The sequence below is a fragment of the Heloderma suspectum genome, chromosome 3, assembly GCF_057233095.1.
Source record: "Heloderma suspectum isolate Gila_16-S chromosome 3, 16-S_ref, whole genome shotgun sequence".
In the NCBI taxonomy this organism is placed as follows: Eukaryota; Metazoa; Chordata; class Lepidosauria; order Squamata; family Helodermatidae; genus Heloderma; species Heloderma suspectum.
The window spans coordinates 215,637,040-215,650,748 of record NC_139460.1 but is presented as its reverse complement, the minus strand read 5'-3'; the positions used below and the strand labels follow the sequence as shown (position 1 = coordinate 215,650,748).

The 13,709-nt window shown below is 44.9% G+C and overlaps 1 protein-coding gene across 1 annotated transcript in view; it reads left to right on the top strand.

Moving 5' to 3' along the window:
• The window catches only part of PALD1 (phosphatase domain containing paladin 1), a 151,266-nt gene that overhangs the window by 69,501 nt on the left and 68,056 nt on the right, over positions 1-13,709 (top strand). Inside the window, exons 11-15 of the mRNA XM_084841902.1 lie at positions 3,640-3,735; positions 7,161-7,295; positions 8,935-9,051; positions 9,738-9,917; positions 11,759-11,956. Coding sequence (XP_084698028.1) covers positions 3,640-3,735; positions 7,161-7,295; positions 8,935-9,051; positions 9,738-9,917; positions 11,759-11,956 — 726 coding nt within the window. The remainder of the gene's footprint in view (positions 1-3,639; positions 3,736-7,160; positions 7,296-8,934; positions 9,052-9,737; positions 9,918-11,758; positions 11,957-13,709) is intronic.

Genomic DNA, 13,709 nt, shown 5'->3' with positions numbered 1-13,709 from the left:
GGACCCCCTGTGAAATTCCTTGCAAAAGGCACAGTAAAAGCTTCATCTAGAAGCACCCCATTTGCATGTGTGCAGCATAAATAATGGACTTCCAGTTCTGTGGTCACTTGGTTAATTATTTATTTAGGTTTTTGCTCATTCGTAAGCTTGCAGGAGGTATGTGTAACTTAGTACATGGCTAAGCTGAGGCTTGAGCTGAAGACTGCCAGGCCTACGTCAAATATTCCACCTATTGGGCCTTGCAGGTTTTACTGTTGATGGATTATATTTCTAAATATGTTGTAATATCTCTTGCTGTAAACTTCTAGAAAGTGTCACCTAATGGGTTTCAACCACATAGAATCAGGTGTAAATTGCTAGCTGTTTGGCGTTTTTGATTTGGGGGCAGGGGACAAAGAATGAACAGAGAGAAGTTCTTAAATGGGCCTTGCTAGGTGCGGTTTGTTTCCCCCCTGAAAAATAGGTATTTCAGCAGCGTAAGCAAGTTTTGCCATACCAGCAGGATTTCAAAGGGGAAAATGGGAGCACAATCCAATGAACCCATTACGGAGTTTGTGACTTGGGAAATTTTTTTCTGGTAATGCATTGGATTGGGGTTGGGCCTGTAGCAATCAAATCAGATTTGTTCGTCATCAAACCATCCCAAAACAAACATTTAACAAAAGATACTAGATACCAATTCGAAGATAACATATTTACATAAAGGTAACACAAACCCAAATCATATACAACAAACTTCAGATTCTGGATCTCTAGCTAAAATAAGTAAAATTACACAAAGCTATATAGAATTATATAAAGCCACTCTTGAACTTAAAGTTCTGAATCTCCCTGACAATGTACAGCATTTACTGGTAGCTCAGCCTTTCACTTGATGATTATTGCAGAATCAAAGGTGACTTGGTATGTGAGAATAGTTCATTATGGACAGGGCCTTGCAGATCGTCTCCCATCTGTTTGAATGCAGTGGCTTTCAGCAGAACCGGTTTCTTCATATCGGCCGCAAGTTAGTGAGTGTTGAGTGAGAATACTGAGCCTTACACTTGTGTGTGTGCGCATGTGTGAGAGAGAGAGAGAGACTGGGAACAAAAAGGGGATGACTGTCTTCATTCATTCATTTATGGTCCTCTTGTGAGTTTCTCAGGGTCATCTGTAGGGCCATTGTTAGAGACAGAAGGCTGTGCTAGGTGGACACTGTTGTTCTGATCCAGCAAGATGATTCCTACGTCCTTGGTCTTGTTCTTTCTTAAGAAAAAGGGATCATGGTTGACAGTGTCCTGCTACTCCAAACATTATGGTGTAGTGATTAGAAGAGCCAGGCTGGCCTAAGATATTTTGCGGCCTGAAGTGGAAGACAAGGTAGCACTCCCTTCCAAAGCCACATCTGGAAGCTGGCCAGACCTGAGGAGACCACAAGGTTGTTATGAGGTTAATGTGAGGAGGGGGAAGTACCCTGTATTCCACCCTGAGCTCCTTGGAGGAAGGGCAAGAAAGAAATACAATAAATAACATTCCCCCCCCCCGCCCCACACACACACACACGCACACACACACACACACACAAATATAACTTATCTTTTCCCTCTGCCCCAACAAGTGTTGCTCGCGCCTTGCCACATTGATGGTAAGCTGGTCTGCAGTTATTGGCTCTTCTTTATGGTTTGAAGCGTTCTCTGCAGCCAAATTCACTTTCTGTTTGTTGGTCCTCAGCTTCTCCTTTTGCTGTTTTCAAGCAACAGCTTTGTGAGAGTAACCTTTGAGCCCCTGTTGGGGTGACTCTCAGGATGTGGCTGGCGTATGTCCTTGCTGGCTCTGGGAAATAAACCTTTGGAAATCAACTCTGTCTTTAAACATGGGGAGTGTTTATTTGAAGCTAAAGCACAGCAACAGCTTTTCTTAAACAATGGGATTTTTTCCCCAGGCAAACGTTCTTATTGGACAAAATGCATCGGGGTGGAAAGCAGGGCTAAATAGGCATATGCCATGTGTGCTTGGTCTGTACAACTTGGGACTGTCCAAGCCAATTCCAGACTTATGGCTACCCGCCAAGGGGTTGATAAACCTCCTGTTGGGGCTGTTGTTGTTTTGGCTGCCTGGCTGGGAGTGTAAAAATGAGAGGAGAGGTTGTACATGGTTGGCCCATGTTTGGCTTGTGCAGGTCTGGTATATGCACAGTCCAGTCCTGCTTAATTGAATACGGTCAGGAAAGGAGCATTTGTACCTTCTTAAATAGATACAGATACATCTTTATGCCAGCCCAATTTTATAACATGTACTCAGTAACTGAATGCTTGGTGTAACCATAAATTATGCCGTTTTAATTCTCTTGTGTAACTCTCTCACTATTGAGATTGGTGGGACTTAAATGTGCTTGCTTTTGGTTGGATTTTGCCCAGTGGGGAACCCCCCCCCGCCTTTTCTTTTTTTAGATGTGTGGCTGGAAATATGCCATGCAGGAAGATTTTCAGTTTTATTCCTAAGCTTATTTCTTAATCTCTTTTGATAAATGACTTCAGGCCGGATATCTCTTAAAGGATAACAAGTAAATATTAATGAAAGACAATTATATAATATCACAGATTTCCACCGGACACTTGCCAAGTTCTTTCTCTTTTTCAACATGAAATAAAGTCTCTCTAAATATAGTTAAATATTGGAGCACTACATTTTCCATATGGAGAGCCAGGGTGGTTTAGTGTTGGCGTATGACCAAGGATCTTTCATCAAATCTCCCATCTCAGCCACAAAACACACTGGGTGACATTGGCAAGTCACCATCTCTGAGCTCCTTAGAGGAAGGGTGGGGTAAAATCAACTTCTTATCTGAGCTGCCCAAAAAGGGAGTATGATTCTTTTTTAAAAATCTTTTGAGTATCTTTGGTAAAAACAAATAAACAAACAAACAAGGCTTAAAAGACCATGTAAAAGTGACCTTATGCTGAGAACTAGGGGCTTGGATGTTGATCTCTGGGATTCCAAAATCTGAGTAGCTGTTTCAGTAAGGCACTGTCCCAAAGTCCACTTTTGATGAAAAGCCTGCACCAGAGAACATTTATAGGGCTGGTGAAAATGCAAGTAAGGACTTTTAAAGCATTAGGCTCTGTTTCCTACTTGTAGTATTCCTAGGGCGATGTGCATTCCTTAACCTTGCGATCAGGCCACACCAGAGGAGAAACCTCAAAATTGAGTGCAAAATTCAGCATCCTGAGATACTCCACTTTCACTTCATGAAACTCAAATTTCTAGGAGTCTGGGGTTTCAGGGTTCATTGCCCTGTACAGCTCCTTGCTCCTCACCATGACTTGATAAGTAGAATAAATGATGCAGAATAAGAACAGCCATTCATGTTTTCATAAATTTTACAGGCTGCCAAATGCAGTTTGTCCTGATTTGGATTTTTCTTAGAGCATTTCTACTCCTTGTGCTGTCATTGTGGCTGACAGGGAGAGGCAAATCATCTATACACCCCTCCCCACCAAATAACCCCCTACTCCTTAACGGTTTTTTAAAAAAATAAATATAAGATTAGGGTAGTTGCAAAACTTTTTTTCCATTGAAAACCCAGTCTGCAGTGTGCACTGCTTCAAGTTAATATGTTCACAAGTTCCTATGCTGTTTGTTTGTGTGTTTGCATTGCAGGGGAACAGCACCAAAGAGTATTTCCTTCAGCGGACATTACAGAGCCTTGAGCGCTATTTCTGCTTGATAGCCTTTAACTATTACCTTCACGAACAGGTGAGCATTCTTCCTTGAACTCCTAACTGACCTGTGCATTTTCCCACCCCTGTCAGAGGCACCCAGTGATGCGTGGCAGACACTGTGCTGATGTAAGGGCAGGAGACAGGATCTGGACACAGAACTGCCGTTTATGGCCAGAGAGGCAGCCTGTGGCAAACCGGTTTTGTGGGATCGGTTCTTCCTTCTGATAAAGTGGACAAGGTGCTTTCATCTGTAAGGCCGACCGCATGCTTACTTGATCCTTGCCTATCTTGGCTCATTATTCGCTGCAGAGAGAGGCTGGGTGAGGGGATCAGGGTGGTGGTGAACGCCTCCCTTGAGGAGAGAGTGATGCCATCAGCTCTCAAGGAGGCAGTGATAAGACTGCTTTTAAAAAAGCCCTCCTTGGATCACCAAGTTTTGAACAACTTTCGCCCAGTTTTGAACCTGCCATTTTTGGGCAAGGTGATTAAGCGGGTGATGGCAATGCAGTTGAAGGCACACTTGGAAGAAGCCGATTATCTAGATTCATTTCAATTGGGCTTCAGGCCTGGGCATGTGACAGAAATGGCCTTGGTTGCTTTGGTGGATGATATGAGGAGGGCTTTGGATAGGGGCGAATGCTTCTTCTTTGTTCTCCTTGACCTTTCAGCAGCTTTTGATACCATTGACCACGGTATCCTCCTGGACCGCTTGGAGGGGTTGGGCATTGGAGACATCGTATTTGGTGGTTCCGGTCCTTCCTCTCTGGCAGGTACCAGAGGGTAGCACTGGGAGAGGACTTTTCGGATCCGTGGCCACTCACTTGCGAGGTGCCACAGGGTTCCATCCTCTCCCTGACACTATTTAACATCTATGTAAAGCCGCTGGAGGCCATCATCAGGAGGTTTGGGGTGCGGTGTCATCAATATGCGGATGACACGTGGCTCTACCTCTTGTTTAAATCTTCATCAAGGTTGTCTGTAGAATCCCTGTCCAAATGTCTGGAGATGGTGAGTGGATGGATGGGGAGGAATAAGCTGAAGCTGAACCCTGGCAAGACCAAGGTACTTCTGGTGGGAGACAAGAGGAGGTTGGGGGATGCTGACCTGGTGTTGAATGGGGTATGGCTACCCTTGAAAGACCAGGTCTGCAGCCTGGGGGTCATTTTAGACTCCCAGCTGTCCATGGAGGCTCAGGTGTCAGCTGTGAGCCGGATAGCACTGTACCAACTCCATCTGATATGGCGGCTGTGCCCCTTCCTTCCCGACCATCTGCTCCCATCGGTAATACATGCCCTGGTCTCCTCTCATCTAGACTACTGTAATGTGCTCTATGTGGAGTTACCCTTGAAGATGGTTCAGACGCTGCAGCTGGTACAGAACGCGGCAGCTTGCCTGATTAAAGGCGGCCGCCGGCGTGATCACATCACCCTAGTGCTGAAGGAGTTGCACTGGTTACCAATTGTTTTCCAGGCCAAATTCAAGGTGTTGGTTTTGACCTTTAAAACCCTATATGGTTCCGGCCCAGCCTATCTTAAGTCATGCCTCCAGCAACACCAGACAGGCCACTCAACAAGATCAGCCTTGGATGGCCTTCTCTCTGTGCCATCAGCCAGGACAGCTAGGCTAGTGAGGACGAGGGAGAGGGCCTTCTCTGTGGTGGCCCTCACTCTGTGGAACTCCCTCCCTAGGGAACTCCACCATGCCCCCTCTTTAATGAGCTTTATCCACACGTTGAAAACTTGGTTGTTCAGGCAGGCATTTGGGGTAGGCTAGGGAAATTTTAAAAAGTGATGTTTTAATGTGTAATTTTATTGTTTTTAAACTGTATTATTGTACATTGCCCAGAGTGGCTGGGTGACTGGTCAGATGGGCGATTAAGAAATTTAAAAGACTGAATGAAAGAATGGTGCCATCCTCATGTTTGTTTTGTTTTTGTTCTTGAAAACATTTATATCCCACCTTTTTCATTGGAAAACTTCCCCAAGGTGGATCACGATTACAAAATTTTAAAAGCAATTGATTTCAAACTGAAATAAAACAACTGAACAAGCAGCCACAAAGAGGAAAAGGGAGTCAATGGACAACAACAATTAAATTGGGCCAAATGCCCTCTTAGGACCAAAATGGTCATTGCTTTAAATGTGTGCCTAACAGCTATGCCTTCCCCCTATTTTTACTCTAGAGTAGGAACAGCCCCCCCGATCCAGATCTTAAAGCCCCCCCCCAACTCCCTAGGCTAGGGTTCTGACCCAGATTGGGGCCCTGCACCTACTCTAGAGTCAAAATGGAATTTAAAAATGCAGCTGCTAGCCACACATTTAAAGTAATATCTGTTGTGTCCCTTAAAGAGCTTTGTTCTAGGAAGCTAGACAAATAGGGACTCCTTTGGGGGGTGCATTCCATAACCTAGGCTAGGAGAAGGCCATCTGGTGTCCTCTAGATGTTTTGGACTACAACCCCCATAAGCCCCAGCCAGCATGGCCGATGGTCAGGAATTATGGGGATTGCAGTCCAAAACGTATGGAGGGCACCAGGTGGCCTACCCCTGGTCTAGGTGCTGCAGCTGAAAAATCCCAACCGTGCATCCTGTCTTGCCTAACTTCAGACAGCGGGGGTCCATCCACTGGGTTTCAGTTGCTGAACAGAGCACCTGGGCAGACCCGCATGGAAGGAGGGCAGTCCTTGAGAGATCCTGGTCCCAGACCACTTTGTTCCAGCCTTTAAGATAGGAGCTATACATGATAGGAGTTGAATGTTGTGCTAATACCTTTGACAGGAATCAAGCACTGAGCTGGTCACCTTCCTCAGTTTAGAGAAACGTTTGGTGGCTGGTCCTCCCTCCTGCTTTTACTTGTGGGTGTCATTCTTGATGGCTTCTTGCCAGTTACCTCTTGGGGTCTGCAATCGGATCGAACGGGAAAGGAAGTTGCCTTGTGTCATTGTCATTGCACACAGTATCACGCATTGTTTGTTCAATGGTCGTTACTATGAAAACACATACTACACCTGATCTTAGCCCAAAGGCCGAGAAACGAAACTTACACATAGTTTTAAATGTTGTGATCTCTAATAAAAGGAAACTTCAGCATGACTGTTATATCTACAAATCCCCTTGACATTCACTGTGTTTTCTTACCCCCGCACCCCAAAAGGCCAAGTTCGTGTTCAGCTGCAACAGCAACTTTGGCCACTTTATTTTCTGTTTTACTTTTCCAACAAAAGATCAACATAATTTGCTCTGCCTCTAAGATTGTGGGCTGGACTGGTAACATCTTGGACTGAGGTGCGCTGTTCAGTAGTGGAACTGTAAAGCCCTTCAGTGCCCCTGACATCAAGATCTTTGTATGCTCTCCCTCCTGTAAAGACTGCTCATGTTGTGCGCAGTGCTTGGGATCACAGCATGTTCCTGACGCTGTCCTTGTCTGTCTTTTTTCCCTCTTCTTTCTCCTGGACGAGCAGTACCCCCTGGCTTTTGCTCTCAATTTCAGTCGATGGATGTGCAGGCACCCCGAGCTGTACAGGCTTCAGGCAAACATGAACCTGTCAGAGCTTACCGTCACAGGGGAGCAGATAACAAAGGGGACGCGGGTGCTGGTGAGTGGGCTGTCATGAATTTTCTTGGTCTTTTGCAGGACTGCTTACAATATTTCCCTTCTCAGCTTGCCTTTATTGTCTGACTCTTAAACATCCTGTGTTGGAGCCATTTTGGGTAACAGCTCAGCTATTATTGCATTTCTGTAAGAACCCCCCTTGCGGATGTAATGGATCTTTGTTAAACGGTTGCGCTGGTGGTGTAGTGGAGCCAGGTGTCAAGGGCTCCTTGGAGACCTCTCTCAGTCTAATCCAGTAGCCAAGTCCAGACACAGACAAAGGGATTCTTTTCAAAGCTTTACTCCTCTTTTACAACTTAACAACTCTACTATTAGCAGCTAGATATGAGCAGCAGAGTACCTATGCCCTAAGTTGGAACAGTTGGTCCCCGTTTGAAAGGGAATCACTGGCAGACCCTAAAATTATGGGCTAGGGAGAGTCCCTCCCCTTTTCCCTTGGGTCCTCTGGGCGCAACCGTTGTTTGCGCGCCAACCGGGCACTATGCCTCCTTTCCGCGCCTTCCATTTGGCGCCGCTCCCTGCGTCGGCATCGCGCGTCCATCAAGTCTGCTTCCCACGCTCTGTCACTCCCAGGACTGCTATCTAAGCTAGGAATGCCAGTGGGAGGAATCTCTGTCAGCTGTTGGCCCTGGGAAAGATGAGTGCGCTCGTCTCCCAGGAGCGACTCCTCTTCCTCAGAATCAGAACTACTCTGGGATTCTATGAGCTCAATGTCCACCCTGACACCAGGGCTCACAAGATCAAAGTGCTGGGTTTTTTTTATTAGCAGTGATGATATCATCTGCCACCTCCCTCAGGCTTCCTGTTCCCTCTGAGCTTAGCTGCAGTCTTCATAGCAGTTGTGGGGAAATGGGTTTTCTCAGCAACAATATAATGTTGTGAGCTATCCCTGTTGTAATGCAAAATATTTTGGCTTGGTCTCCAATGGGCAATTAAAGCTCATTGGCTTTACACTGCCCTTTGCCAGCTCACTATTCTATGACTGTCAGTTGATCCTAATAAATTGGGTATTATGCCATGTACTCTTTGGGGTGTGCGTGTGTGTACGTGTGTACACAGATAAACACAGCTGCCTGCATTTTGGGACTTTCCTTCTTGACGCCGGAACTATAGGGATGGTCAGAGTGAACACCTGCACTTCAAAATTTACCGCTATACCACTGTGTTGGATTGTTTTGCTTCTCATCCCCCCACCCCCCAGCACATAATTTGCAAGCTTCTGATGATGCAGTCAAGTCTTTAAAAAGGGCTTCTCTCTGTACCTGCAAGGAAGGGAAATGCACATTCTTCCAAGGATTCTATCAGATGCTGTGTTTGTGCATCTCTGTTCTGATTGCACCCCTGTTCCATGCCTGGGATCAGGCAAATGTGTTTTGAATAATTCAGATCCGAATTGCATTCCTGTGACTCTGAAACTATTGTTGCTCTTTTCATAAGGCTTTTGGTTAGTTGGACTTTGTGAGGGGGTTATTGGTGAGAGCTGTTGTCTTTCCCAAGATGCTCTTGGTGAAGCAGGGAGAACTTGAGGAGGTGTCTCTAGAAACCACCTTAGTAAAAAAGGAATAAAGAATGTTTATCCAAATTTGTGGCTGCGGTTATTTTTTTTTAAATATCTGCTGCAGGTGGTGGATGAACGGTTTTCTCCAGATGTGCTCAGCACGATGAAGGAGATGAGTGTGGCTAACTTCCGGAGGGTCCCCAAGATGCCTGTGTATGGGATGGCACAGCCCAACTCCAAGGTAAACAGACCATACAATCCAGTTCTTGGAAAGAGATTGCGATAACACCACTGAGCACCCAAATAAACACAGGTCTTATTAAAAACAACAACCCAAAACAGAAATTTTAAAAAATTATTTTTTAATGATGCTAATATTTTCAGTTTCCCATGTCTGTGCGTTGTGGAGCTCGACAAAACTGATAATAAAGGTGTGAAAAGAGAAGGATGTTATTTTTAAACCTTTTTACACTAAAAGGAAAATCATTATGAAAATTGTCTATTGGGGAGCGTTGCTTGAAAACGTGGTATCCCCCTTGTGGGGACCTCTTTTTAAAAAAAATTCAGCCATAATTGTAATAATATATTCTTCTCACCCAACTCTACCATTGCCAGAGTTGCCATTCCCTCTGTCTGTCTCAACTCTTTTCCTACCCACACAGTTCTTCCCTCAGAGGTTCATATTTCACTGACTGAAATGCTCCTTCATTTGGACTGGCTGTTTATCAAGGACTGGTCTGAAAAAAGCACCAACAACTGGAGGCAACTCCACACATTCTTACATTGATTGAACTGAACTTCCTTGAAATGGCCTGAGGAATGGCGAGAGGAGGGCAAGCAGACTGAGAGACACATTGGCCTTGCAGCCTACTGGTTATAGTTTTGTTTTCGAATGCAACTATAACTGTAATTACCATTTCTCTTTAGGCTATTGGAAGTGTCTTGAGCTACCTGACAGATGCAAAGAGGAAGTATTCCCGCATCTTGTGGGTTAATCTCCGTGAAGAGGTGATTCTGGAAGGGAATGAGCAGATTTATACCCTCCGGGAGGTTGGAAACCTAGAGCAGCAAATAACCGTCCCTATAACATCACCTGAACAGCTAGAGGTGAGAGCTCAGATACTTTGAACTTCCCCTTCTCTCCAGTGCTGGAGCCCTAATATGGCTAAGGAATTGCTCATCAATTGAAGGGGTTGCCAGAAGGGGTCTCGATGGCATAGTGACCGAGAGCAGCTTCAGATATCGTGGGGGTGACAGCATGGTGTTGGAGGGTGGGGATTCTTGAAGTCAAGGGCAACTTGTGCTTCCTGTTCTGCACCCTTCCTATGTAATTTCCCAAGTAGAATGAACGCATCTCCCTGTGCTTACTGTACAAAGACGGGGTGTTTTCAGCTTCAGATATTAAAACTAAATTACAGGGAAGAGGAAGTACAAGCTTTCCTTTTTCCTTTTTCCACATTTTACCATCTTAACACTCATATCCTATGAATTCACTACTTCAAACGGATGAGTGCATTTGCTGTGGTAATTTATTGAATTCATTTCTCTCTCTCTCTTTTTTCTTTTCTTCTTTTACCCTTCGAAGTAGAGTATGACCTTCCTACTATACGATTTGTCCTGGACCAGCAGCAGTTTGGGGCATGGTATTTGAGGATTCACTGCTGTCACTCCCCACCCCCTTGAATTAACATCAGTATTTAGAGTCCATTGTGATCAAATTCAGAAACACACCCATATATCCAGAAATATACTGTGCTGCTCCACATTCTATAAATCATCATAAGGTTATATCAGACTTTCTGGGTTCTGGATCCTCCCCCAACACCCGAATCGGTTAATGTAGGCAAATATGTGAAGCCAGGCACTTGCCATGCCAATGGTATGGTTCTATGTTCCTACTTAAGAACATAAGATGAGCCATGTTGGATCAAACCAAATTCCATCTAATCCAGAATTCTGTTCACACAGTGGCCAATCAGCTGCCTACGGGAAACCCACAAGCACGACATGAGTGCAACAGCTCCCTCCTGCCCATGTTCCCCAGCAATTGGTGTACATAGTCATATTGCTTCTGACACTGGAGGTGACATATAACCATCAGGACTAGTAGCCGTTGATAGCCTTCTCCTTCAGGAATTTTCCAATCCCCTTTCAAAGCCGTCCAAATTGGTGGCCATCACTACATCCTGTGGTAGCGAATTCCATAGTTTAACTATGCAGAGTCTGGACATTTGATTGTATTTGACTGATAGCCACTACAAGCAATATAATTTAAAATATCATGTAATAACAAGGTAAACAGAATCAGGTTAACGAATCACCTGCACAAGTTTAACTATGCACTGTGTGAAGAAGTACTTCCTTTTTGTCTGTCCTGAATCTCCCACGAATCAGCTTCATGGGATGATCCCATTGGGTTCTAGTATTATGAATGAGAGAGAGAGAGAGAGAGAGAGAAATGTCTCCCTATCCACTTTCTCCACACCATGCATAATTTTGTACAACTCTGTCATGTCTCCCCTTACCTGCCTTATCTCCAAGCTAAACTCTTTTCTAAGCTAAACAGTCCCAGAGGTTGTAATCTTTCCTTCTAGAGGAGTTACTCCAACCACTTGATCATTTTAGTTGCTCTTTTCTGCCCTTTTTCCAACTCTACAATATCCTTGTTTTTAAGGTGTGGTAGCTTAAAAGGTCCTTGTAGGTCCTTGTCGGAGAATCTGTCTTTCCCAGCCTCTCACAACTTGGAATCTTCTGGATGTGTTGGAACACAACCCCCATCATCCCCAGACAGCAGGGCCAATGCTTGGAGATGATGGGGCTTATAGTCCCAACACATCTGGAGATGGGGGAAAGCTGATTTATCTATCCTGAGAAGGGAAACGGGGAACATCCTAATGAGGTTTCTTTTCTTTTCTTTTTGGATTGGCATCGTTGTACCTCTCCTTCAGAAACTGGAATCTGCGTTGAAGAATGACCTGCTGAAATCCCAGAAATGGATTGAGGTTTATCTGGAACAGGAGAAGCAGATGAAAATGTTCAAGACGTGCCTGACCATGCAGGAGGTGTTTAACCAGCACAAGAGCACCTGCCAGGGACTGACGTACAAACGGATCCCAATTCCAGACTTCTGTGCTCCCAAGGAAAAGGTAAGTACCATACAGGGACGGTATCTCCCCTCTTCCCCAGTGTGGAGAAAGGCTACTTAGGGAGTGGGGATCCAGTTTTAAGAGGATTATTGACTGGCAGGGAAAGGGCTAAGCAACGTCTTCTTCCCTGCTTGGCACGTTTTCTACTCAATATTCCAGCCTTGTGTGGAATATTCCATGCCTTTGTGTGGTGAGGTGCAGGTAGGGGTGTGTGTGTGTAGACTGTTGTGGACAAAGAATTAAACTCGCATAACATGAGCCTGGAGACCAGATGTTTAGTGAGGCATAGGTAAGGGAGCCATTACTTTCATCCTTGACTTTGGCCAGGGGAGTAGGTGCTTTTGTAACTGATTTCCTTATAATCACATTGCTGCCATCTGTTGGCCTCAGCAGGAGCAGAACATTTGTTTGGCACTGACGGCCACATGTAAATAGTATAAGAAGGGTGGCTGCTTCTCATTTTATTAGAACATTGCTCAAGTTTGTCTAGTGCACCACTGGTGCTGGGTACGTCTTGCCTCAACAGCTGTCTCCTCAGCTGCCAGGAAGAGGCAAGTTCACTTCTTGGCATTGATCTGGCTTCTGAGACCTCGCCAGATGTTGCTCACTTCAGTTCAAGCACATCTTCACAAAAATAAAGGCTTAGGAACATTTTTTATTAAAAAAGAAAATTCTAAGGCCCACAGAATCATATCACATACACAGCCCCAATGTTACCATCTGATCTTATAAACATGACAACAAGGAGATTTCTTGGGCGCAGTAAGTAAATATGTAATTCCAGTGGCTGTCTTTTTTGCTTTTATGGTTCTTGAAATAACTTATAAATACGTATTACAAAGAGGAACCAAGCCACATGGGAAAAGGACAAATCTGTATATGGTTCAGGAATGCATTCTAAGGTGAGGTTTAAGTTCTTTTTTAGGATTGGATCTCACTATAATTATTTGTTCTTTAAATCCTAGTCCTAGGTTGTAATGTATATGAATAGTGCCCTTTTTATTGGAAAGGTATGGATATTGGGATGCCTTCTGTCAATGGTGGGCAATTTGTCTTTTTTCTCAGGTGCTCTCTCTTCCCCACAGCCAAGGCACTGCGTAAAACATTGGCCATGTTAGGATGATAATACCGTGGCATCATAAGCGGAGGTACGAGCTAGACTTTTTACTGCACACATAACCCTTCATGTGAGCCCCTTCATTCGAACAAATCATGAAGTGTTCAGTTAACTATCATAGAATCATAGAATAGTAGGGTTGGAAGGTGCCTATAAGACCATCGAGTCCAACCCCCTGCTCAGTGCAGGAATCCAACTCAGAGCATCCCTGACAGATGGCTGTCCAGCCTCATCTTGAATGCCACCAGTGTGGGAGAGCCCACTACCTCCCTAGGTAATTCGTTCCATTGTCGTATTGCTCTAACAGTCAGGAAGTTTTTCCTTATGTTCAGCCAGAATCTGGCTTCCTGTCACTTGAGCCCATTATTCTGTTTTCTGCACTCTGGGATGATCGAGATCCTGGCCTTCCTCTCTGTGATAGCCTTTCAAGTACTTGAAGAGCGCTATCATATCTCCCCTCAGTCTTCTCTTCTCAAGACTAAACGTGCCCAGTTCTTTCAGTCTCTCCTCATAGGGCATTGTTTCCAGTCCCCTGATCATCTTTGTTGCCTTCCTCTGAACCTTCTCCAGTTTGTCTGATCCTTCTTAAAGTGTGGTGCCCAGAACTGGACACAGTACTCCAGATGAGGCCTAACC